This window comes from Vulpes lagopus, chromosome 23 (assembly GCF_018345385.1).
Source record: "Vulpes lagopus strain Blue_001 chromosome 23, ASM1834538v1, whole genome shotgun sequence".
In the NCBI taxonomy this organism is placed as follows: Eukaryota; Metazoa; Chordata; class Mammalia; order Carnivora; family Canidae; genus Vulpes; species Vulpes lagopus.
Window position 1 is genome coordinate 22,606,937 of NC_054846.1, and position 27,336 is coordinate 22,634,272.

The 27,336-nt window shown below is 44.8% G+C and overlaps 1 protein-coding gene across 1 annotated transcript in view; it reads left to right on the forward strand.

The window, feature by feature from the left end:
- The window catches only part of PAH (phenylalanine hydroxylase), a 74,539-nt gene that overhangs the window by 19,523 nt on the left and 27,680 nt on the right, over positions 1-27,336 (forward strand). The window contains exons 3-4 of the mRNA XM_041738235.1: positions 4,712-4,895; positions 18,729-18,817. Of these exons, the coding sequence (XP_041594169.1) occupies positions 4,712-4,895; positions 18,729-18,817 (273 nt within the window). The remainder of the gene's footprint in view (positions 1-4,711; positions 4,896-18,728; positions 18,818-27,336) is intronic.

A 27,336-nucleotide genomic window follows, 5' to 3' on the forward strand; every position in this document is an offset into this window, starting at 1 on the left:
GTGGTTGCACCAATTTACATTCCCACCAATGCTATCCAAGTTCCCTTTTTTCAACATCCTTGCCAACACTAGTTATTTCTTGTCTTTGTGATAATAGCCAATCTGACCAGTATGGTTTGGATTTACATTTCCTTGATGATTAATGATGTTCAACATCTTTTTATGTACCTGTTGGTGTGTCTTCTTTGGAAAAAATGTCTATTCAAGTCCTCTGCCCATTTTTTAATTGAGGTGTTTGTTTTTTGATATTAAGTTATGTAAGTTCTTTATATATTTTGGATACTAACCACTTATTGGATGTATGGTTTGCAATTATCTCCTAGTTGTTTTTTGGGTGTTTTTTTTTTTTTTTGGTGGTTTCCTTTGCTGTGCAAAAGCTTTTCAGTTTGATTTAGTCCTATTTGTTTATTTTAGCTTTTGTTGCCCTGGCCTGAAGAGATTGGTTCAAAAAATACTGCTAAAACCAGTATCAAAAAGCTTATTGCCTATTTTTTTTAGGATTTTTATGGTTTCAGGTCTTATATTCAAGTCTTTATTTTGAATTTATTTTCATGTATAAGATAGTGATTTAGTTTCATTCTTTTCTATGTAGATGTCCAGTTTTCCCAGCACCATTAATTAGGGAGACTCTCCTTTTCCCCATTATATATTCTTTCTCCTTTGGCATAGATTAATTGACCATATATGCAAGGGTTTATTTCTGGGCTCTCTCTTCTATTTCATTGACCTATGTGTTCATTTTTTATATATCTTATTTTATTTAAATTCAGTTAATTGATGTATAGCATATCATTAGTTTCAGATGTAGAGTTCAGTTATTCATCAGTTTCATCTAACACTCAGTGCTCATTACATCATATGCCCTCCTTAGTGCCAATCACCCAGTTACTCATATGTGGAATTTAAGAAACAGAGGATCATAGAGGAAGGAAGGGGAAAATAAAATAAGATGAAATCAGAGAGGGAGACAAACTATAAGAGACTCTTAACTTAGGATCTAAGGGTTGTTTTCGTACCAGTACCATACTATTTTGATTACTATGGCTTTGTAGTATCATTTGAAATCAAGGCATGTAATATTTCCAGTTTTGTTCTTCTTTCTCAATTTCTTTGGCTACTTATGGTCTTTTGTAGTTCCATACAAATTTTAGGATTCATTGTTCTAGATCTGTGAAAAATGTCTTTGGAATTTTGATGAGGATTGTATTGAATCTGTTGATGCTTTGGGTCATGTGGACATTTTAACAATGTTAATTCTTCCAGTTCATGAGCACAGTATACCTTTCCATTTATTTGTGATTTCTTCAATTTCTTTCGTCACTGTCTTACAATGTATAGGTTTTTCACATCCTTGTTTAAATTTATTCCTAAGTATTTTATTCTGCTTGAGGTAATTATAAATGGGATTGGTTTCTTAATTTTTATTCCTGATAGCTCATTATTAGTGTATAGAAACACAACTGATTTTTGCATGTTAATTTCCTCTTCCACAGTTTTACTGAATTTTTTTTTTACTAGTTCTAGTAGTTTTTTGGTGGAGTCTTTAGGGCTTTCTATACGTTGTATCATGACAGTGCAAATGGTGATAGGTTTACCTTTTCCTTTCCAATTTGGATGCCTTTTATTATTTTTTTTCTTGTCCAATTGCTGTGGCTAGGGCTTCCATGCTTTGTTTTGTTCTTGGTCTTAGAGCAAAAAATTTCAGCTTTTCACTGTTGAGTATGAAGTTAGCTGTGATTTTCTCATATATGGCCTTTATTATGTTGAGGTATGTTCCTTTTATGTCTGTTTAGTTGAGAGTTTTTTGTCATAAAAGGATGTTATATTTTGTCAAGTTGATTTTCCTGTGTCTATTGAGATGACTGTGTGATTTTAATCCTTTGTTTTGTTAATGTGTTAATGGTATATAGCGTTGACTGATTTGTGAATGTTACTTGCTTTTCATTGGGTGGCATATCTCCATTGAGTGATTCCACTATAATTCTCCTAATCATTCTCCTATTGTGGGAGTTTAATTAGTTTATAAATTTTGGTGAATTTTTTTCCCCATAAGTTAGATCTCCAGAATTATAAAAACCGAGTCATGGGGCATATGTTGTTTTATGGCTATTCCTAAAGTAAGAGGCTTCTCTCTGGAAGTGCTTTTGTGAAGGATGGAGTGTGGATGTTGAACACAACCACCAGTCTGTCTTCCAGGCTTTTTTCCACCTCCCACCTTTCTCATCCCTTACACCACCAGCTGTACTCTTGCCAATGAGCATGCCAGAGGTGTGTCCACTCTTGGTTCATGGCCTTGTTGTATTTTCTGCTCTACATGAGGCAGGAATTGATTATTTCTTCCTTTAAACTTTCACCCTAGGTAAATAGCAGGTGGAACTTATCCCTTCTCTTTCTATCTGAGCCAATAAGGATGACATTGCTCTTTGCTTTGTTTAGGAAATTACCTCTGTTTGTCTGGAAAGCTTCAGAACAACTGCTATCCCTCTGATCTTACCTCCTCCACATATTTTTTCTCTCTTTAGTTGCGACCCTCACATTGGGCTACCTAGTCATCACTGTCAAGGGTGTATTTCTGCAGTTGGTGCCCATAAACAATGGCTCCATCATGTGCCCTTGGGGATTATGAAGAAGAGAGTGTGGCAAGAGTACCTGTGTGAGGTTACTTATTATTGTGCTTGCTATACTCAGGGGTTTTCATTTTTAGTGCTTTGCACATAAGTAAGTAATAATGATAAAAGCTGATGTTTGTAGAATCCTCACTGTATCCCTGACAGGAAAGGCATTGAACAAGGTCAGAATACCAGTTACTTTCTGGCCACTTGTGGCAAAGCACCATCATCTCTGATTTCATGTTTTACAACTTAACCTACTCACAGAACATAATTCTAAACTATGAAGTGATAATCAAAATGAAAAGATGTCATAATTTTAATTATCCATGTTTTCTCTTCAACTGTATGCCCTTAACAATCAAGGAGAAAATGCACTTCCTGGAGCACGTGGGTGGCTTAGTTGGTTAAGTGTCCTACTTGAGTGATTTTGGCTCAGGTCATGATCTCGGGGTAATAAGAATAATCCCTGTGTCGGGCTCCACACTGGATGTGGAGCCTGCCTGAGATTCTCTTTCCCTCTCCCTCTGTCCCTCCCTCCTCTAAAAAAAAAAAATGATATACTTCCTGAACTATAATATTGATGAATTTCATTTTTGGAATTTTAGAATTAGTCGGGGTAGATTTCTTTTCAGGGTACATTTTGTTCATTTAAATGTTTGGGACAACCTCTAGCATTTATTTGTTTTAAGAAACTATAGAGCATATTCTTGGCTTTCCTCACAAAGAATGGCTCTGTCAATGAAATCAGACTTTCTGAATGAGAAGCAGATGACTCCAATGCATTTAACTTTGAGAATCAAAATACATAAATGATTTTTTTTCATAACAAAATTGATGATAGCTGAAACATCACCAGCCAAAGACACTAAAGTTGAGTAGCTATAGTATTTTTTTGGCACTTAATAAAAGCCACATATACATGAACCTTCCCATCTCAATTAGGCCTTGTGTGTCTACCATATATAGTACTGCAGCTTGTCCTTGCTTTCCCCCAGGACTGGCTATCACCTTCACTTGCTCTGCTTTGTGTTTTTCCCCTTGACCTTGTTTTATCATAACCATTACAAAATAATACAGAAATCAGTTATCTTTTGTTTGTTATTTATCTCCCACAACTTAAATGTAAGCTTTGTAAAGGAAACTATCTTGGGTCTGTTTTTTTCACTGATATATATCAACCACCTGGGTTGATCAGTACCTGGAAGGTACAACATATATTTTTTGCATAACCTGTGTGAAAAGTAATTGTATAAAAATATGAATGGTAGCTATACTAGCTAATTTTCATTGAGCATTTACCATGTATCCGAGGGTATGTATACATCATCTCTACCAATGCTCCCAACAAATTTATGAAGCAGGTATCATTAATATCACCAAATTACAGACAGGAAAAGGGAGCTTTATAAACATGAAAGTAAATTGTCTAATCTTATAATCCATATGAGAACTTTGATATAAACCCAATAAGCCTGACTCCTGGGGACTCTATCTAAGCTGGGCAATGTTGCTTCTGTGTTATTAACTTACTGAGATATTATTATTGAGATTCTAGAGGATTTCATTTGGGAAAGAAGGTTTCCCTATGTAAACATTTTTGACAACTGCTTCCCTAGATATATGAACCAAACCAAAGTCTTAGGCTTGCAACTCTAGGCCTTTAGCTGATTTACATGTGATTAAATTCTGTAGCATTTGCACGATTTCCCCCACTTTTGTTGCTTGGTTTTGTAAGGAAAAGTAAACAACTTTCGCTACTTTAAGGACTTTCTTCTTCATATATATATATATATATATATATATATATATATATATATATATATCCTGTTCCTCCTTTCTCTGTGTTTTATTGTGTTGTTTTACTTTGGTTGTGTGTGTGTGTGTGTGTGTGTGTGTGTGTGTGTGCTTGTGTTTCAAGTAGGCTCTATCCTGGGCATGGAGCCCAATGTTGGGCTTAAACTCATGACTTGAGATCAAGACCTGAGCTCATAGTTGGATGCTTAACCAACTGAGCCACCCAGACACCACCCTAGTTTCGTGTATTTGTCTGTGTTAATTCCAGTGATTTTCTCCTTCACACTCCCTCTTCTCTTTTCTAGGAGAATGATATAAACCTGACCCACATTGAATCCAGACCTTCCCGCTTAAAGAAAGATGAGTATGAATTTTTTACCTATCTGGATAAACGTAGTATGCCAGTCCTGGGAAACATCATCAAGATCTTGAGGCATGACATTGGTGCCACTGTTCATGAACTATCCCGGGATAAGAAGAAAGACACAGGTAAGAAACAGAGGGATTCTACAACACAAGCAACTCGACATTCTCATAAAAAAAATACTAGAAAAAATAATATCTACCACTGCAGGGGATTAAGCTACAGAAGGTATGTTAGGGACCTAGAGGAGTACGTAGCACATTTTAGACATTTAATAATTTTTTTCACTTCTTCAAGATAGTTATTTCTTATATTAATAATTTTCTTTCTCTTGCTGTAATTTTATATATTTAAAATTTTAGCAATCATGAATAAAGCTATTATGAACATTCATGTGCAGGTTTTTGTGAACATTCATGTGCAGGTTTTTACCCAAACATGAGTTTGGGTACTTAGGAGTGTGATTGCTGAGATGAACTGTTTTTTCCCCCCAAAAATAATCAAAACACACTTTTTTCTACTGTAAAATAGAAAGTTTTTTTCCCCCCCAAACAGTGAAGACTTTGGATCAAGGGGGTTTCAAGCTCTGTAGCTGAAAATAACATTCTAATTGGCAGAGATGTCTTAAAATGAGGAAAGATGTGGATCTTCCCTTTGCACAGGCCATTGAAACATTTTCTAAAAGATACCCCCAAGGCCTTCCCAGCAGATCTCTTCTCTTCCTGCCCTTGTCCTCCTGTGGCTATCACCAAGACAAGGAAAGTTTATTCCTGGATTTTGCCCCTGCAGAGTGTGGAAAGCCAAGCACACGGGCTCAGGTCACTGAGGGGCAAGCACTTGGAATTCCTCCTCAGATCAACACTTATTTGCCTTCCTTTCCTTCCACCTCCCAAGCTGCTTTGCTGATGACCGCCTTCTCTTGCTGTTCCGGCCACCTGCTTGCAACAGGAGCTGCAGGCCCTCAGGACAAAGGGCCTGCCGGATCTTGGGGCAAACTCTGCCTCTGCTTGGAGCAGGTGGAGGCTGGGCCAGCTGGGGTCCTGGGGTAGGAAATCAAAGCAATTGAGCAGACAGGCAGCTCCTTGGGGAGCCAGGAAAGATGTATGTAGATCAGCTGAAGGGCGGGTAGCCTGAACTGGAGGCTCAGAAAAGAGGTTCTTAATGGAGATGTGCAAGAATAGTTAGGACTCCAGAGGTCTGGAACCAGAGAGTACTACACTTGGTGTGACTTTGGGCAAATGACTGACCTCCACGATCTCCCACTGCATCAAATGGGAGTAACAAGAGTCTCTACCTTGTAGGATTGATGAAATAACATTGAGAACCCTGTAGAGTCTGTTTAAGAATTTAATAGATTTCTCTATTCTTACCATTATCATCGTTATGATAAATCATGACCCAAGCACAAGAGTCATGAAAAGCCAGCCTGTACACAACAACTTTTTCTAGGAGTCTGAGAACTGGCAGATGACCTACAGCCCAACAGACTCCTTAATATTTCATTGTAAAAAATCAGAGGCCATGACTTGCCTTAAGGCACAGAGTAAACTCTGTGTGGTTGTGGGTAAGCCTGTGTCAAGCCACCCCTGTGCAGCAGGCATCGCGGTAGGAGCTGGGGGGAGAAAGTCTCAATACTACCCTTTTGGAGGCTGCAAGGGCAACAAGACACCCTGGTGAATATAGTCTAGGGACAGGTGTTATGATGAGAGCAAAGTGATGGAATCTGGCAGAGTGTTGACATTTGAAACAGTTGACATTTGAGCTGGTGAAGACAACACTGGTAGGTCTAACCCTTGAAAACAACACATGTCTCATTTTATTTATTCAGGTTGTTGGTCATCCCAGTGCCTACTGGCTGCCCCTATCTGACACAGCTTCTGGACCTCCGTGTCCTCAGAACAAAATAGTGGCTCAGGGTGCCCACATTTCTGAAACAGCACTGTCATGCCCCTGCAGAGAAGGGTGGCTCTTTGGATTTCTCAGTTTTGTGAACTGGAGTGTGGGCCCAGAAACAGATCTTTATAGGGAAAACAGCCATCCCTTTGCAGAGTTGTTCTTTCCATGGAACTCAGTGGGAGAATGATTAGAGGAAGAAAAGCATCATGGTAGACCTGAACTTTTGATTCTTTCACTCGACAAAGTGCCCTTTCTTTTGAGGGGCTCAGATCTCAGGAGTGAGTCTGACAGCAGGTTGAAGTGGGAGATCTGAACCCCTTGAATCAATTAGGCTAAACCACTTTCCACTCTCATTTTTAAACCATTCAAAAGGCCATGTGGGTGATAGAAAATGAAAGTTTTCAGTTTCTTAATTGCTAAAGTTCCCCACCCAAAACAGCTTAAGGGAAGGTTAATTATGGTGACATGTTAAAGAAACCTCAACCTTCTAAAATGCCTCCTGGAGAAGCTGATGTGACTTTAATAGGATTTTAATCCAGAGAGTCTTTTGAATACTTGAGGTCTATTCTCTTGCTACCCTCTCTCCTGAGGACCTCAAATCCTTCTTCTACCCAACATGAAAGAGCATTAATATCTTCCATCGATCAATCTACTAATCCTTTTACCTTTCCCTTTGAGTCTTCTGCATGACATTACGTTTAGAGGGGGGATGGAAAATCCCTACGTGGAGGCAGATTGCAGGCAATAGAAGCAGACGGACAGAATGTCTTGGCTAGACAGAGGTCTAGGATTATCACCTTTTGAGAAATTTATCCAATTGGAGCTATTTTCCAAGAGCAAATGGACATCTGGTGGATTTTGTTCAAGTTGTGGTAATTATAAGAGTCCTGCGGTAGAGGCAAAGGGAGTCCAAAGTGCCAGTATGACTATATTTTCTGTGGGGAGTGGAAGGGCTGTTTATATATTTATTCATCTCTCTGTCTGTCTGTTTATCTGTGTTTCTATCTGTCTGGCCTGGGAGCACTTAGGATTTTGTCTTTTTTATTTGTATCAATTCCTGAAGCAATGATTTAAAGGAAAAAGTTATTGTAAGGAGACAAGAGCAGCATCATTACACTCATTCCTTTCTCCTTCCCTACCCCACCCCCTGCCCCCGTCCTCCGGCCCCCTTGCTGCTTCAGCAGTACTGCCAGGATGGGCAGGGCCCTGAGAAGGCTGAGGCTTCAGAGAAGTTATGGGGGGAGGAAGGATAGAATTCCTTGGAGGAGCCTGAAAAGCCCCTGGGGTTGTGGGCAAGATGGTACACATGCGTGAGTTTCAAAGAGGTCATGGTTCCCAAGGAGGTGAGGACCCTTAGAGAGAAGCTGCTTAGGGCTGTAGGGGCTCCAGATGGCTGGGCCACCCGTGCCTATCTTTCCTCTCTCCCTTCCTCTGTGCTTCCGTTCTTGCTGCCCTCTTCCCTTTGTCCTCTTCTTGGTTCCACATCTTCTCTTTTGTGTTTCGCTTTGCCCCAGGGGCATCTCTCAGTGCTGAAGGTGCTCCTGGCTCTGGGTCTGCAGGAGACCAAGGATCTGCATGTGTGTAAAAGCATTGACAGCCTTTTTCAGTCTACCTGGATGCTTGCTGGGTGTGTGGATGTTGTCCTAAGTCATGACAGCTGGGGATTAAACTTCTGTTTCAGCATAAAGCCTTATGGACACAAGCAGACCCTCAGCTAAGAGGATAAGCCAAAGCAGGGGGGTGTGTACCAAGCCCAGAGTTGGAAACGGAGCCTCTTGGTGTGGTTGGTATGGGGCTTGCTCCCTCACAGTCTATGAGAGGCAGCTCTATTTGCTGGTGAGCAAAGATACAGGACTAACCCAGTCCATTTGCCAGATCACATGGCTCCGAGCTAAGGAAAATCATAAATTTATAAGCAGTCTCTCTGTAAGAGGGATCCCTCATTTGGCTGCCAAATCCAGTGTTTTCAGAATTCTTTCCTGTTAGATATTTAAGCTTCGCCACAGTCATCTCAGATAACTAGAGCAAGCAGATGCCACTATTCTCATTTTCAATATTAGGAAATGAGACACAGTGCTCATTTGGGACAGTGGAGACTCCACAATCCATGTGGCCATTCCAGTTTACCCCATCAAATACCTTTTCTCTGTGTGACAAGTGTGTTCCCTCGGTTGAAGGAGGTGATAAGAGAATATGAGATGATTGTAACAATGTTGGTTTGCCATTCATGTTAGATTGAGGGAGCACATGATAGCCACTCAGAAAGGGCCATGAACGTAAGAGTTTGGACTCCTATTCTGTGTACTGCTAGCTAGATTTGAATCCCATCTGACCCTCTGACAGCTGAGTGACTTCATTACCTCTTCTTCCTCATATGTAAGATAGATCTAAGACTGACTTGGCTACTTTTTAGGGCTTATGGGGAAGATCATGGAAGATAGTCTGAAGGTTATGGCATTTGATGGATTGAACTTGCTTGAGTTGAGTAGCCCTTGAACTTAAACATCTTCAGGCCTAGTAGGGAGGGGCTCTATGACTTACAACACCAGCCCACCATCAGGCTACTTGACACCATGAGCTGCACAGGTAGGGGCACTGACCAAGGCTAATGATTTAGAGTTGATGGCAGACACACCCTGGCTGGGTCCAGCCTCCCCTGGCAGCCAGAGAGACTACTTCATGTGTGGGATGATGTGGGGGGGAGGGGCTCTGGGAATGACCTATCATTTCCAAACATTACTTCCTGTGAACACGATTTTGATGCTTCCCCTTAACCACTTGGCTGTGCGTCATGTTGGAAATAGCACTAGTCTAAGAGACAGAAGGCCAGCTTCTCCTGCAGGTTCCCTCCCTTCTTCACTACCTCCCTCTGTTCTTGCTTCCTTCTTTCTTTTCTTCTCCTCTTCCTTACCATTCTGACAATACCCATTACCCAAACCAGTATCCTCTTTTTTGGTTTGTTTGTTTAATTCCCTTCAAAATATTTGTAGCATTTGGCCATGATACCCAAATCTTTAGTATTTTATAAATTATGTGGCTCCTACCTATTAAAATCCTAACTCTTGAGGGTTTCTTTCTCTTTCTTTCACTAACCATGGTTGGCTTTGCCATCTTCCACTCTTTCATTCATATCTATACCCTAATTCAGTTAATCATTCATCACTGAGCACCAACCCAGTGTCAACCACAGGATAGGGATGCAGTAGGAACAAAGATACTCACGGTGCCTAGACCCATGCGCCTTATTATCTAGTAGGTAGCTCCTAGGTGGCATGATATCTGTAGGAATAGGGAAGCGTGGTTTGCATCAGGGGCACTTAGGCACACAGAAGCCAGCCTCAGGCGTGGTAGGGAGAAGGGGGAGCAGGATCAGGGAGGGACACCTGGAGAGACACAGACATGATAAGCAAGAGGCTTTAGATCGGCCATAACTCCGATCTAAAGATCTAAGACTGTAAGTGGCAGGTGCTCAGACTGAGTGCAGTGTAAGCTTTCAGGAACCAGAATTCAGTATCTGGGGATACAGTGGGCAAATTGCTAGTATATTTGTTTATAAGATACGTGACATCTTCCAAAGGATATTGGGAGGATAGTGTCAGTTTAGGATGATAATTGGAAAAAGGATGCTGTGGGTCATTTTTTTTTACTTATTCATGATATCACACATTCCCATTCATCCATTCCATCATTGATTTATTTCAACACATTTTACCTCTTTACTTCATGCTAAGGTGCTTTCATTCGTTTGATTTTCATTCTTATTTTTTTTCACTCTTATTTTAACATATGAATGGAGAGACCACATGATCGGCCTGTCATGTCACTGATGAAAGTGAGCCCTGAACTTGCCACTCCTCTGCTCTGTCTAGGAGGAGGCAGGAACACTTGGTTCACCCGATCTTGCCAAGACCCTCCTGAGAGGCATTCCTTCTATGGAAAAAAAGCAGAAGCTCCTTAGAAGAGAAAAATAAAACCCTCAAAAGTCTTCATCCTGCAGGATGTTGGCACACTACCCTTTTCCTTTTTGGGGAGTTTCTCTGTGAGGCTGGAGGCCATTGCCTCAGAGGAGACATCCAGGAGCCTGGGAAGACGGGGTGGGAACACTCTTCTATTTTGGGTCTAGGAAAGGAGGATTTATTGCTCTCCCTGAGACAGGCTGGAGGCAGAAGTCGGGGGGAAGGCTGGGTGCCTCATTGACTAGACCCTGGGGCTGATGGAAGTCTGTCTGGTGAAGGGAGGGGGTTCACCAGAACACTCAGCCTGCTCCTTGAACTGTTATAAACTTAATAGGCCTTCTCTGACCCATTGGTCAGGAAGCAGGCTCCCACCAGGCCTGTGGGGCCTCTTGCTCAGGAGCGCTCCTGAGCCAGCCACCCCTTGGCGTCCGGGCTGAGCAGTTGACCCCGACTTAATGAGACCACGACGTGGGTGTCCAGGGCCAGCTCTCTTGCAGGCTGCTTCCCTCGGAGCCAAATCAATATTTATTAATGATCTGTCCCCCTCCAGTGCCTCTGGTTTCACAGAGGGCCTCTGTTGTACCAGCCTGCCCGAGTCATTCATTAACGCCGAGCCTAGTGGCCGGTGAGGCGGTCAAGGGGCCCACAGAGGCCAGCCCACCGTGGAGATATTTGCAAAGGTCATTAATGAGCTAATCTGATTTAAGTTTTCAAGATGAAGGCCCGGGTCATTGGGGTCAGTCTCTATTCCCAGCACTCTGCCAGGGGTGGGCGGGGGAGAGGCCCGCCACCGCCACTGAAGAAGAGAAAGGAAATGTGAAGGTGTCTCCCAGGAGCTGAGAACTTTGCTGTTAAAAAGCTTCTACCCTTAGCTCCAGGGGGTCTTGGAATGGGAGATGAGGACACAGGGCTGTCTTAGGGATTTTCTTCCAGAGCTTAGATTCCTGCTCTAGTTCATGGCCCCCTTTCCATCTCCAGCTGGGAGATCAGGAATCTAAAATCACCCCCCTGCGACCTCTCACCTTATTCTAAGCCTGCCCAGAAGAGTCCTCATTCTGTAGTGAGCTCAGTGGTCTTGAACAAGTCCCTTCCCTTCTTTGAGCCTCAGTTTGCTCATCAATAAAGCAAAGAATCACATCTACCCCCTAGCATTGCTTCAAGAATTAAAACAGACCATGGAAGTAATGCACTTAGCACAGTATCTGTTGCATCCTAAGTCCTCAAAAAATTAACTTCAAAGGAAAAAAACGGTAGTTGTAATTTTTGGTGTAGAGGTTAGGGACACAAGTATGAACTCCAACCCTGCCACCAGTGGTCTCTGGGACCGTACTTAAGCAGAGAAGTGTCTCTGGGTTTTCTTCATGATATTCAAGTATAAGGATGGCAGATGGACCTACTGAGGGTAGGTTAATTCTCACCCCAACCAAGGAAGCAGGGCAGGGATTGGCTGCCTCACCCATTTCATAGAGGGGAAGCCAGAGTCTCAGGAATTTAGTAATTTGCTCAGAGTTACAGAGTTTGTGGGTGAGAGACAGGAAAGTTGGACACAGATCTGCCAGCTTCAAGCCTGGGGTGTGCACAGCATTTGCACAGGATGAGGTGTAGGCTCTGCAGCTGGGCCTGCAGCCACTTCACCTGCCCTGGGTCCCCTCAGCCTCTCCAGCTCTGAGGCCAGGTGAGTGTCTTCAGCTACAGATGAAAGGGCCCTGCTTCTGCGGGACACCTGCTTCATCAAGGTGGAGGTGGCAAGAAGGACTCGCGTCTACCAACCATAGGCTTCCGCTGTTCCGCTGTTCTCTGAAAACTAGCCATCTGCCCATCCTTGAGGGGGCCCACCTTTGGTCCCCTGTGTTGTACATTGGCCTTCCCTTCTGTCTCCAGCCCTGGGGACTTCAAGCTCTGGCATCACACAAGAGATTAATGGTCTTGCAGCTTCATAGAAATAAATATGGATCTGTAGCCACAGAAACATGCAGTGCCTCTGCCTCTCCTAACTCTTGAGACACATACCTGCCTGCATATACGAGACACATACCTGCCTGCATATACGAGATGTATGATATATGCATATAAATACATGCGTAATGTTGAAATAATTAAATGCAACAGACTGTAAAAACAAAAGTGTAGGCTTCATATAAATATGTCAAGGCTTGGTCCTGTGCTGTATGGGGTCCTCTGCAGTGTCCACACTGCTTGCTTCACAGCCTTGCTGAGAAGGACCTCACGTCCCCCATTCCCAACAGCCAGAACCTGCCTCTCGGGTCTCATTTCCTTAAGCTGCGTCCTGTTATCCAAAGGCTTGGCTGGGAGACCCTTTCTCTTAGTTGTGAGGCCTGCCTGGAGGCTTCCTTCTCCCACAGATGACACATAGGCTTTACCCAGCGACCTCTGGGAGACGATGCTTTAACCTTAGGTGAGGTCTGGAGAGGGGACAGGGAATGAGTCCAAAGGTAGGGCTGAGCTGCTGCCTGGAGAGTGAACCAGAACCGTCATTCCTTGTCAGTGGGCCTCCTACAATGACAATAAGGATGATGATAAATCCAAATACCTACAAAGCACTTGCGTGTGCCATGCACAGCACTAAGCATGATTCATGCGTTCGTTCCTCTAACCGAGTGCACCCTGTTATCATAGTCATTTTACCAACAGGACCCTGGAGGGCAAAGAGGTTAAGTAGTTTGCTCAAAATCCCAAAGCCACCAAGTAGCAGAGGCAGGATGTGGCCCCAGGAGGTTCAGCTCTGAAGTCTGCACGGTAAGCCACTTGTGCAGCCTGGCTGTGTTCTGGGCCTTTTCTGGGTGGCGACAAGGCCTCAAGGGTGCAGGTGGGTGCCCCACAGCCTTGCAGGACTGCCTGCGAGTCCCTCACAGCCTCTGTGTCAAGGCCTTGGGCTCTGTGGGCTGCTTCTACCTGTCTCCTCTTTGCTGAGACGTAAGTCCTGTGAGTTCTGCGACCTTATCATGTTCTTTGATTTTTTTTTTTTAATCTTTTCCATCTAGAGATCTAAACGAAGTCATGGGGTCCAACTCCTGTCTCCCTTTGGAGGAGAAAACAAAACAAAACCTTCCCAGAGCTGAAAATATGCTGGTTCTGCTGCCCTCTAGTGTTGAGTAGGGGGAGGCCCGCACCTACCTCTGAATGGGTGCATCACCTCTCTCCCTGGGTGAGAGAAGAAAGGGAAATGGGATGGGAAGGAACACGGAGGCTGTCGTTCTGGAAGCAAGCAGGGTGGACACACTGGTGGAACTGCAAGAGTATTTTCATGTATTTCCCCTCTGGACAGCCTCAGCCTTTCACAGACATTCCTGCGGGGCTCAAAAGACAAAATCCAGAGGGGTTTATGGCAGTACCCCAGGTGTAGAGAAGGTGGAAACGGAGGCCCAGGCTGGGGAGTCTGCTCATAGCAGAGCTGGACTGCAACCCAGCTTCTGACTCCAGTCTGCCACCCCCCCCCTCTTCTTCCTCTTCCTTTTTCTTCCTTTTTATCATCATCATGAAAGTCTTTGCACCTTAATGGTTGATGCAGATAAGCACTTACTGTGGACCCAGTCACTGCGCTGGGATGTGTCACATTTGCTGTGACATGCAAAAGTGCAGTAATATCGAGAGATATTCTAATCCATATTGGGGATAAAAAGGCTCTGGGGCACCCCTGTGACTCAGCGGTGGAGCGTGTGCCTCTAGCTCAGGGCGTGATCCCCGAGTCCTGGGATCGAGTCCCACATCGGGCTCCCAGCAGGAAGCCTACTTCTCCCTCTGCCTGTGTATCTGCCTCTCTCTGTGTCTCTCATGAATAAATACATAAAAAAATCTTTAAAAAAATCCACTCAGGCTCTGAGAGATAAAATACTTGCTCAGTTACACAACAAAATAAGCCACAGACTTTCTAGTCTTGCTGGAAGACTTCCTACTCTGCTCTCTGAGCTAAGGGCAGAGTCAAAAAAAAAAAAAAATTCCAGGAGCTCACAGGTGAACAGTAGCAGTACTCACTACGGGCCTGTGCAGTTGCTGGTGAACCCCACGTATCCCCTCCTTTTACCTTAGATTGTTCCAATGAAGCAGGGCTGCAGGGAGCTACCATCATCCCCATTTCACAGCTAGGGAGACCGAGGCACGAAGAGAGTCAGTAATCCACTCTGGGTGCCGGGTGCTGAGTATGGGGACAGCACGGCAGCCTCAGGAGGCTCCTCTGTGCCACAGTCTTGGTGGCGCTCGACTGACTGACCTTCCCTGAGGTAAAGGGAGGTAGGTAGCTGTGGACTCAGGATGGACCCAGGCTGCCCCAGACGCCCTGAGCTACGGTGGGCAGGCCAGTGTCAGGCCCAGACCCTCGCCCCGGGGCCCGGGGTCACAGGTGATGAATGAACCAGGGTCCCCCTCGCTGCCTGTCTTCTCCCGCCACTGTGTCCGTGAGGAGCCTCCTGCCCTGTTACCTGTTTCCAGGTACTTACTGCTTCTCTCCTGTCACCCGCCCACTGGAATGAAAACCCCACAGGGTTGGGACCCCCTCACATCCTGTGCCTCCGGAGTAGGCCTCGGAGATGTGTTTGGGGCACCTCTCTGACAGGGTGAGGGGTGTCCTGAATCAGAAGGGGGGCAGCAAGACGAGGCCGGCGAGGCCTGTCCCTGGGGGCAGGTGGCACCTGCTGGAATCATGGACCGATTCCCAGGGAAGAGACATGCCGGGCGGGGAAAGGGTGCCCTGGTGAGGAGCTGATGGGGTGCTGACATTGGGAGAAGCTGGAGTGGTCTCGGGGGGACCCTGAGCCCTACTGGGAAGACAATAGGGTGTCCTGTCTCAGGTCCTTCCAAACCCCAGTAAGGAAGAGACCTCGTTTTCAGAGCTGACAACTGAGCTCCGCTGTACAAGGCAAAGAAGTGAAGGACTCAGGAAGAAGGAAAAACCTGGGGAAAAGTCCAAGAGACCAAGTGGGGAGCCAGGTGCCATGTCGGGTGAGCTGGACACGGTCATCACAGAGTCCAGAGTGCAGCAGCCGGGCCTCCAGAGGCCCACGGATGGAAAGAATCATCCTGGTGGCTCCGTGTGCTCATCTGTAAAATGGGAACAGTGAGGACACCCGGGCCTGGGTGGCTGTGCAGGTCAGGCAAGGTGGCTCCCGTGATGGGTCTAGGACGGTGCCTGGTACCACATCAGGCCCGATAAGACTCTGCCGGAATCCTGCTGCAGGGTCCAGCCTTGAGAAAGGGCTGGGCCTTGAGAAGAGGCCTCCAGGCCGAGGGCCGTGGACATGAGGCCCGGGAGGCCAGCCGCAGCCAGCTCCAGCGCCCCGCACTGGCGGGATGCATACGTGGTCAGGAGGGAAGCACTGGGTCGTCCAGGCCTGAGTGCGAATCCGGACACCCCTTTTCCTACGGAGGAACCCTGTGTGGGGTCTGCCTCTCACCGCCAATGCCCGCCTCGCGGGTTAACCGCTCGGAACAGCGCTCGGTGTCGGTTGTCATCGCTCACGGCGGCGGCCGACGGTTTTGTGCCTCATATGGATGGAACAGGGCTCTGGAGGGACTGTGGTTAGTGCTGCGGAAATTGCACCGTGGTGCGGCGGCTGCCCGCCTGCAGCGCGGCCGGCCAGCACAGGCGGCACTTCCGCAGTCTGGTCACTAGATGGCGCGCACGCGCTTCCCCGTCCGCCGGGCCCGCGGATCCCGGAGACCTGCCTGACCTGCCAGGACCTACGGACCGGACCGCGGACAGACAGAAGCTGCGCCCTTCGCCTGCAATGTCCTGCGTCCTCGCGGTAACGGTCGGATTGAGAGATACCTGAAGGGATGAGCACTGGGTCTTAAACTGTACGTTGGCAAATTGAATTTAAATTAAAAAATGTAAAATAAAATAAAAGAGCTGTCCCACCAAAATGGTAAGTGCGGTGGCAGCGCACGGCAAGGCCTCCAAAAATCACCTGCTACTCTGCCGGTTGATGATGCCATTATGGCCATTTTCACAGTTAGGACTGAGGCTCGAGAGCCGAGGATGCAGCCTGGATTCCGAGCCAGACCTTGCTGACTACAAGGCAAAGAAGTGAAGCTTGCTCTTGCTCTAAACCTCATTTCATATAATGTTTGTTCTTCTCCGGAACATTGTATGGTCTCATTCATTTGGGGAATATAAAAAATAGTGAAAGGGAATAAAGGGGAAAGGAGAGAAAATGATTTGGAAATATCAGTGAGGGTGACACAGCATGAGAGACTCCTAACTCTGGGAAATGAACAAGGGGTAGTGGAAGGGGAGGTGGGCGGGGTGGGGGGGCAGGGTGACTGGGTGACAGGCAGTGAGGGGGGCACTTGACAGGATGAGCACTGGGTGTTATGCTATATGTTGGCAAATCGAACTCCAATCAAAAACGTATAATAAATAAATAAATAAATAAATAAATAAATAAAGTCTCATTTCTCGGGGAGCACCTGGGGCCTTGGCACCGCCCAGGCCGCTCCCCTCCTCCCCGCCCCGAGGTCTCCCTAAGCTCTGTGACTTAGTTTCCCTGGAGCCACCGCTCACTTAACATCTTGTGTGGCTTCAACAGGTCGGGTCTTGTAGGCTTTCAGGGCCACAGGATTTCATGTGTACAGGAGAATCCTGACACTTTCCTTGTTTTAGAGATTCTTCAGAAACTGCCAACTGGACCAGACCTGACCCCCCAGGGATGGTTGCTGTCGTGAGCGCCATGGAGTCAGCATGACCAGAGCTCCCTCTTCCTTCCTCCATCCCTTCTCCCCACCCCTTTCATACCCTCTCCTCCCCGAGCACCTGAACCACAGTGTGCTCACGGGTCCTGGCCTCATGCACCTTATAGGGTGTCCTAGTCTCCCCCCATTCCTGGGACCATTGCACCCCACCTGTGTCTTCTTCCCCATAGGCCACCCTGGCTTGTGCATCATCCCCTCTCCCCACTAGGGCAGCTCCAAAAAACAAGTCTACAGATTCGTTACCTACTACAGGGCACCGTCAAATCCTAAATGGCTTGACTCCATTTTGCTTCATCAGTGACTTTCACACTGGCTTTGGCCTCAAAAGATTCTTCCAGGATGATGCCTGGGATCCCATGGGAGGGAGACATGTGATGGGAAGGTGGGATCACAAGGGGGGTCTTGTGGGCTTATCCTGGCTTGGAACAGAACAGCTCTGGTTTCATCTAATTTATATTCTGAGGTTACATGCAATACTCTTCTCCTAAAGAAAACCATAGGGGACACCTGGGTGGCTCAGTGGTTGAGCGTCTGCCTTTGACTCAGGGTGTGACCCCTGGCTCCCAGGATCAAGTCCCACATTGGGCTCCCCGCAGGGAGCCTGCTTCTCCCTCTGCCTGTGTTTGCCTCTCTCTTTGTGTCTTTCATGAATAAATAAAGAAAAGAAAACCACCAGAAACCATGCTACTATACCATCATGGAGGGGAGGGAGGTAAATTTTGAGATAATTCAGAGAAAATCTTCAGGAAAGAGATTATACTGGGGAATATGTTCTAAAATTATTTTCCAAGGTACTAAGTGAAATAAACCAGACAGGGAAAAACAAATAAAGCAAGGTATCCCCTATACATGTAGCTTAAAAAAAGCCTACCAAACTCATAGACATAGACAGTAGATGAGTGATCACCAAGGGCTGGGGGCTGGGAGAGGTAGGGAAGGGTTAGTAAAAAGGTATGTTTCAGCTCTAAGGTGTGTGAGATCTGAGGACCTAATGTAAAACACGGTGACTGCAGTTGATAATGCTGTATTATATAACTGAAGTTTGCTAAGATAGTAGAACTGAAATGTTTTTACTAAGATAAATATGTGTGAGTTGATGGATGTGTTAAGTAGATGGGGGAAATGTGTTCATGATGTATATTCATGTAAGGTCATGATGACGTGCACTTTAAATATCTCATGATTTTATTTGTCAGGTATACCTCAACAACGCTGACATTTAGGAAAGTTAGTTTTCAAGGAAAACGGGAGTTAACTTCTGTATTAATCGGGTGGTTATATGGGATACCACTGGCCTGCCATTGGTCTAATTGCGGCTGATTCATGCTTCTGACCTTGGTGAGGCCTTTGGCCGTGTCCTGCCAACCTTCCGTTCAAGGCTTTGCCCTTTCTGTGTTTCAGTGCCCTGGTTCCCGAGAACCATTCAAGAGCTCGACAGATTTGCCAACCAGATCCTCAGCTATGGAGCTGAACTGGATGCAGACCATCCCGTGAGTCCCTGCACCGGTGGCCCTCCCAATGAGATCCTCTCAGTCCTCCCCGCCCTGGCTATGCTCCACTCCCTGATCCCTGGCAGTGTGTCTTCATCTGTTTGCTTGTATGACATGCATAGAGTGTATAGAGTGTCTTCTTACAGCTTGTCACCACCATTGTTTCATGGTCAATATCCTTGATGAAGCAAGTATGGATTGGCCTCCAGAAACCAGCATTTGTGTATATACACGCACACACACACACATATCTAAGTGATCTTTCTTTCTGACTTCACACAAGTACAGAGGTTTAATTCAGGAGTTTGGGAAACAGTAAATCACTGACAACTCTACGAGGAACAGCATGGCAGGGGTGACCTGGGAGCTGGGTCCTAACATCTGAACAAAAAAATGCAAAGAGAACAGTATATGCAAAGGCTCAATGTCCTGAAAGTATCCAGACTATTTTGTGAGGGCTGGCTGATACCTTAGGTGGGAGGGCCAGATTTTTAAAAGGTCTGATGTGGGGCCCCCGGGTAGCACAGTTCATTATGCACTGGACGCTTGGTTTTGGCTCAGGTCATGGTCTCAGGTCATGGTCTCAGGGTCATGAGATCAAGCTCCATATCGAGCCCTGCAGTGGGAGCTCTGAGCTCAACAAGGACTCTGCTAAAGCTTCTCTCTGCCCCTCTCTGTGCTTGCTCCCTCCCCCTCTCTCATTCTCTCAAATAAATAAATGAATAAATAAGTAAATATTTAAAAAAGAAATAAAAAAACAAGAGTCCTGATGTATCAGACAAAGAAGTCAGACTTTGTCCTGTATCCAGAGAGCAGGAGAGCAGGTCTTCTGGTTTCTGATGAGAGGATCAGGGTAGGGGAACTTCATCACCATTTTTCGTGAGGTGGAGAATTCAGTCTGGACTCAAGGCCAGGGCCCATTCTGACATTCTCCAGGTGAAAAATGCCACCATGATATTGGCTGTCACTCACTCTCTGCCCAGGCAAATGGCTTCTTAATCTCTACATGACTTGGAGGCTGTTGTCAGCTACAGCAGTTTAGTGCAACTCTGAGAATGTCTGCATGTGGCCTGGAGTCTGTTTTCTTACATCTCTAGGGGCCTTTACAGGTGAGTAGTTGTGAACTTGCTCTTCACGAAGGTTCTTTGCAGTAAGCAGAGCAGATGTGTCCACTTCACAGATGCACTGAGGCCCAGTGGGAGTAAAATGACTTTTCTAAGGTCCTGTGCTAATCTTTGTGTCTTAAGACCTTTAACCCAGTGTTCGCTTTGCTAGATGACAAAAGCCTAGCCAGGGGGCAGAAATTGCAGTGCTTTCCCAGAGGCAAAGAGAGCACTATTTCTAGAGTAGGCAAGCATTTTAAAATACAAACAAGTGTTGCTAATTCTAGTTCACATAGTAAACCCCTTATTGTGAACTTAAAAATACAGAAAAGCATGAGGAAGAAAATGAAGATCACCCATAATTCCAATGATTTCTCTTTTCCTCTTGGTGGCATTTTGCACTTTTCTTTTTTTACAGTGAGAAACTGTTTTATTAACAGGAACAAAGGTGAATTCCCTCATGATACCCAGACTTCAAAATAGAAAAAAAAAATTCACCTGTTGTCACACTGTCCCGAAATAATTGGTGTTGATTTTGGTGTGCTTCCTCCCTCATCCCCTCATCTCTTTCCCCCATCTCTTTCTGTTATTTAGATATTAATATATGTAATCAGATGAGGCATATCATGAAATTATTATATATGTGATTTTTTATGCAATGTCATAACTTACTAAGCAGCCCCTATCATCAAGCATGTTTCTAGTCTTCCCATTACAGTCGTTTTCTGGTCCTTGCATCCTGACAAGGAGGCCACACAGCTTCCTTGATTCTCACTTGTGAAGTGACTTAGTCTCAGGATAGGAATCATATTTTAGTCTCCTAACATATATATATATTTCAGTACCTTCTCCCCCAAAACACTAAAGGTAAGGTAAGGTTGGATCATTTTGATCCCTCTTCACCTTTCTGGGGACAGTGCGGCCTTCTCCTTGTGGGGCCCAGGGGTACGAGACGTGCCCTCTGGGAGAGGCTCTAGATCACCCTTGAGAGGTCTTTGGCGGTGGGCTGTAGGAGCAAAGCATCTGCAAAGAGATCACTCCTCTGAAAAAGCCGTCTGGCCACACTGACCCAGTCGGTGGAGTCCACCCATCAGAACGTTTTCTCCTCTTACCAGCCTCCGGGCCTCCTGCCCTGACCCTAGATCCTTCTGTTGGCCACACTTGCTGTTCACTTGGGGTGGAAGGGAAAGAGGGAAGAGGCCCCAGACATGGACACGTCCCTCCTCTCATTCTTATGTCTCCTCAGGCAGATGAGCCAGTCTTAAAATTCTCTGGAATCTATTTCTCCTTGCAGACCCAGCCCACATTTTTGGTTCCCTAGCCTCTTGCTCTGATTAATTTTGTCATAAAGGAACAATTTTGTCAGGTACATGGTCTTCCCTATAAGGAGGCCAGACTCTCTCTGTTCCGTCATTAGATCCTGGGAACCGATGGGCCAAGGACAGAGTAACCCTTCAGAGTGCTTCCCCACACCCTCTCAGGCCCCACAGAACTTGGCTGCCATGTGTGAGGAGTGACGGGATGTTCTTCCAGAAAGGACCCTCTGTTCTGCTCCATCATGGTGACGGGCAGTATGCTCTCCTGCCCTTGGCAGTGTACACTGATGTTTAACTCGACATTTCACTTCAAGGCCTCCAAAACAGCCGCCCTGAGGAATGCAGCCAAGGAAGGATTGTTCCTGAAATGGAGAGTAAAGAGCATTTGCCTCTCAGTGTCAGCCAAGTGGGAAAATGAGCTAGGAGAGCTACATCCCTCTCTGCCTTCTTTTTGGTTGCCAGTGTCTTGCCCTCCCTCCTCCCCTCTGCTGTCCTCCCTTCTCCGAGCACTTACTAAGCAAACGATGCTCATAGCCTCCATTTCTAGAGCATACAATGGTGTGCCAGTCACTGGGCTAAGGGCTTTGGCAGCATTTCAAAAATTTAGCTCTCGTAGCCATCCCAGGAGGGTTGTGTTTTCTCATTCGGATGGGAAATCTCAGACGGGGAGGGCCATGTGGCCCGTACATGTGCGAGCTGCATCCCAGGCTGAGGAACGGGGCCTAAAATGATTCACAGTACATGACCCCTGTCCTCCAGGGGCCTCCAGGGCTGGAATACAGGGAGTGGCCATGTCTGCTCTTCCCAGAGGTGACTGGGTTACAGCTTCACAGTTGGACAGTTGCTTGGTAGGCAGAATCCAAGGGGTCTATTTGATTTCCGTGCTGAAATGGACTCTCCTTTCTCCGGCCGTTCTCCAGCCTCAGGGGTCCTGTCCACGCAGTCTCCTTCACCTGGGATACCTTTCCTTATGCTCTCACCTGCTCTTTCCCTGCTGCAAAACCTCTACTCGTTTTCTAAGGCCCAACTCATACGTGCCCCCCCCTGAAGCCTTCTGGCTGCCTCTTTCCCAGGCCAGGTTCTTGACACTGATACCGTAGAACTGTGTGCATGGTGTTTCAGGGTATTGAAGACAAATAAATCCACTTCCTCATGATCTATGGCTTCACAGAAGGCATAAGACATAGACGTATAGACATATAGATACACAGACACATACACACACAAGTGAAAGGGTTACATGCATTCTTTCCAAACAAATACATGAAAAAAAAATCTCATGATCAAACAGAGAAACACCATATGCTAGAACTCCATTTTAAGCATATGTGAGTCCTGTTATCTCATTAGAGACTTTGGAAAGTCCTGCAAACATAAGACTCATTCAACCTAATGTTCCTCAAACTTTTTTTGTTTTACTTATGGAACCTCCTTTTAATGGAATACCTAGCAACATTATCTTAAAGGGTAGTGTTCCATGAAATGCAGCTTGGGTAATATTTAGTTTAAATCATGAGGCATAAAAGTACATGATTAAACACTAAATTTAATGAATCAGATGGCATGTGCTATCAGTTCTAAGGTCACTGTGGACTGGAGTGGTTAGGGAGGACTTCTGAAAAGAGGGAGATGTGGATTGAGCCCTCTTAACAACCACAGTAGGCTAGCCACTTATCAAATAATCCCCAAATCCTCATGGCTTAACCCAAGGGAGAGTTATTTCCAGTGTAGGTCAGTAAAGAAATTGCTGTACACAGTCTTGCAGAGACTAAGTCCCTTCTACTTAATGGCTACACTTTGCTCCAAGTCCTCAGAGCCCTTTTCATTCTGCCAGCACTTGGGGAAAAGGGAGCAAGAATTGCTCCCGGGTTTTTATGAGCCAGGTCTGGAGGCAACTCACATCTTTCACTCAAATTTTATTGACAGTAGCCCAGTCACATTGCCACTATGAGCTTCAAAGGAGAATGAGAAAAAGTGGCGAATGATGTTCTATGAAAGGAGGATGAGACACACAGAGCAGCCATGGAGCACCAGCGGCCTCTGCCACACAGACCCTAACCTCAGAGCTCCCTATTCTAGTTCCATTGGCACCTATGCCAGTGTTTAGGCTAAAGATCAGCACAGGGAAGCTTTTTGGGAGAGAAAATATTAGTCTACACAATTGTCCTTCTGCATTTATTTCTTCTACTATCTAAAGCTCTCAAACTATTTTTCAGTTTTTCAGATGTAGATGTTGAGTTTCTCTTCTCTCCAGAAAGAGCCTTGCACTTCCCGAGCTCAGGGCTATACTTCTGGTACTTCTCTCCTCTTTCTTTCTCCCACCTAAACTTCTTCACCTAAGGGTCTCAATGGAGTCTGTTCTAAGGATGTCAGCCAACTGAGTCATCAAAGACTTGTTGTGCTCCTCCTCAGTTGCTCTGCCAAAGCACAATTTTCAAAAAGTTAAAAACAACTGTCATACAGGTATATGGTCAACGTTTGTCAAAAAAATCCATTAACTCAGGAGAGAGGAAACCAGCAAGATGAAACATTGGTGTGAAGGGAGCTACAAAAGACCAAAGTATGGATGGTTGTTGAAAAATCAAGTGCTGGAGTGAGATCATAGAGATAACTATACAAGTGATTAATGTTCTAGAAATTAATAAAGCCATAACTGTGAGTGTTCCTTTTTCTACTGGACAGAAATCATAACTTGATCATAAAATAGATATTTTACTACTTGTCCATCTTCTATAAGTCAGCATCTCACTTTAAGAGTTTGCGCCTTACTAAGTAATAAATTGCATATCAAATTAAGTATACATGCCCCTCAAGTGTATAGCGGCCTTGTTAAGCAGTGATTTAAATTTTTTGCATAATTTTTGATAGTTCCTATTCAGAAGTATGCTGAGTATGTCATGCACTGGAAATCCAGTGATAATTAAGACAAATAGAGCCCTGAGTTTAATGATATTAACAAGCATAATGGTCGTCTAAAAGGAGAAATCCTCAGATTGCCGGGAAAGTATATTATAGAAGAAAACCAATAAACTTGGAAAAAAAAAAAAAACAAGGAAGGTCTTTAAAAATGCAGTTTAACCAGGATGGAAAGGCCAAGTAGTAGCTCATTGGTCTGGAAGAGTGGGGAAGAATATTCCCATAAGTGGTAATAACATTGTGAAGGCCTTAATCAGAGGGAAAAGCCTGGCATGTTTAAAGAATTAAAATAAGACCAAATGGGACAAATTTGGACTGTAGTATGCAGAACTTCAATTGTAGTTCAACACAGAGCTGAAAACACAGGTAGAATCAGATTGTGTAAGACCTAGTGGACGGTGTTAAAAATTTTGGACTTTTTCTACGACTGATGAGAGGCCATTGGAAGCTTTTGAGGAAGGGAGCGACCCCACCAGATTTGCACTTTACAAATCTACTTTGGCTGCAAGCCTGGGGAGTCATGGAGAAGACACAAAGGCCACTTGGGAAGCAGTTGTGGTAGTCCAGGTGAGAAGTGATGGGGTCCTGAACTAAGGGGTGGCAGTGAGAATAAGGTAAAAAGGATAGACTTAAGATATTTGGAAGAAATAATGATTATTACAAAAACTGACTATCAGATATGAGAGAAGAGAGGAGGAGGAGAGAGGTAAAACAATGACCCCCAGGTTACTGGCTCGGACAACCAATTATCTGAATTCTTCCCAAAACAGACTTCTTGGCCTTATTGATGGCGGCCACAGCCAGCATCAGAGAGTGGGCAAGGGGCAGGGCTGCCCTGGTCTATTGGTTTGCAGATTCCTAGCCAGTGCCTGCAGGATGGCAACGGCAGGTACTGTACCTTTTTGAAACTCTTACCTGCTGTGTGCCATCCTTCATCCAGTTGGTGTGGGACTGATGGAATACAAACAGCCTCTCGTTATTAGCATAGATGGAATAGAAATAGCAAGGTAAGAGTTCTACAAAGACTGTTTAGAAGGCCTAAGATTGGGTGATGGGGCACAGTGACCTATTCCAAACTCTATCCTTTTTGTGTTCTGAGTCAGATTTCTCAGCTTTGGATTTCCCACCATTTTGCACAAATGGGTCATTTTTTTTTCTTTTTAGACTCAGAATTTTACTTGGTTCCCTGCCTATGTTACCTGATCTAACCCTCCCAACACTGTGAGGTAGCCCATGGTCTCATTTTACTGATGAAGAAACATGGGCTCTGAGAGTTAAACTGATCAACCTCAAGCCAAGCTCCTAGTGACTGGGGTTAGTAATCCACCCAGCATGTCTAACTTGAAGCCACTCATTCTCCTGGCTAGTTTAAAGATGGCATTTCTAAGGTTTAACCTCAGCCACGAACATCAAGAAATGATTAAAGATCTTAGTCTAAAATACCCAGAAGACTTTTCCATGTAGTTACACACTCCCTGAAATTCCCACAAAAACAAAACCACACACTTCGACCCTCAAGTTGCAAAAATTCTGACATTAAGGAAAGTGATTGAATGCAGACTGCAGGTGATGTTCTAACTTTGCATCCTGTAGATTTCTCTCCATTTTGTCCCTTCTACTCCTCCCTACTTCCCCCTCCTCTCCACTCCTCCTTCACCAACAATATATTTTCCTGTCAAAACATACTTGGTTACATGCAGTGCAACCAAAATTGCTGCTATTAGCTTAATTGAGACGGGGTGATTATAAATAAATTACATGCAGTGCTACTGAAATTGCTGCTATTAGCCTAAATTGAGACAGGATGATTAGTCATCATCAAGTAAAGCTTAATTCAGAGTGTACTTAATTCCGAGTGTACTCCACACGGCTGCAGAGGCCCTGTGGTCATCTGGCAGCTCAAATGATGCAAGGCCAAACCACCAAGAGATGGACTTCAAAGCCACCGTTCTTTTTCACTGGTAACTGAGGGACAAAGGTCCTTGTAGCCTGGTTGGTTGGAGCTTCTTAAAGGTTGTTAATGAACTTGTTAGGCACTTAGAACTAGAGAGGACTGTGGTTAGAAACTTTCCCTGTGGAGGATCTGTATAGTATGCTCTACATGTGTGTGTTGATATATCTCAATGTGTGAATCTTCTGTTACTTCTTCATAATGATTTGAGATGGATTTGCAGTACTATTTTACTTTACTAAAGAAATCCACACTCACAGTACGAAACTTCAAAAGCATAAATAGTATAGAAAAATACCAGTTATTGTTTCCCATCGTCATAACATTTGTTAGACTCTGGTGTACTTTTTCCATCATTTCATTTGTGTGTTCCCTCTAACAGAGTTGATGCCTACAGGATATACAATTCCACACGAAGCTTTTTTTTACTGATGCAAATATCTTTGAACTACTGGACCAACTACCTAGATGAAGTACATTAAAGATCAAAGATGAAGAGCCAAATAGAGAAGAGAAATTGTCATGGGCATCTCATTCCTAAAGGCAGCCTGATAAGAGTAGAAACCCATGGGTTCAGGAAAGTCTTGCCTCCTCATCCTGGTTTCCTGCCTCAATTCTCAAACCTCGGCCTACCAGCATGGGTACAAACAGAAAACCCTAGGGGAGGTGCTGGTTCTGCAAATGGCTCTATCAGCTTCATTTTCCTCATATCTAGATCAAAATATAGAAACAGATATTCTCCAAGATGTCTTACAGGTGCAAAAGTCTATATTATGATTTAAGGGTTGTAGAGAGCCATTTATTATTGTTAAGTAAGGACTGGTAGGTGAAGATAACCGTGATGATCACTCCTTAATGATTGGCAAGCATTAGGTTTATATTTTGAGTCCTTAGTATGCCGATCTATTCTTCATTTAGCCTGGTAGGTAGGTTCCTAAAGGGATACATTTAATGCTGCTTGGAAATTAAATCAGGGCACCTGGCTTCCTGACTGTATTATCTCAAGGCAACTTACCTTTGCCCAGTAGGAGTGCACCAAGGGTAGTTTTAAATTTTCAGATTCCTAAGCCTTCCTACCTGTAATTAATGATTCCAAACCATTCGGTACTCTAAGGAAAACAGAAGAGCGATGCTTTGTAGTAACTGTGTCATGGAATCTTTTCTAAACTAAATAATCACTTAATTTGGGAGTGTACTATTGTAGTTAGGTTTGTAATAAAAATATATGGTATT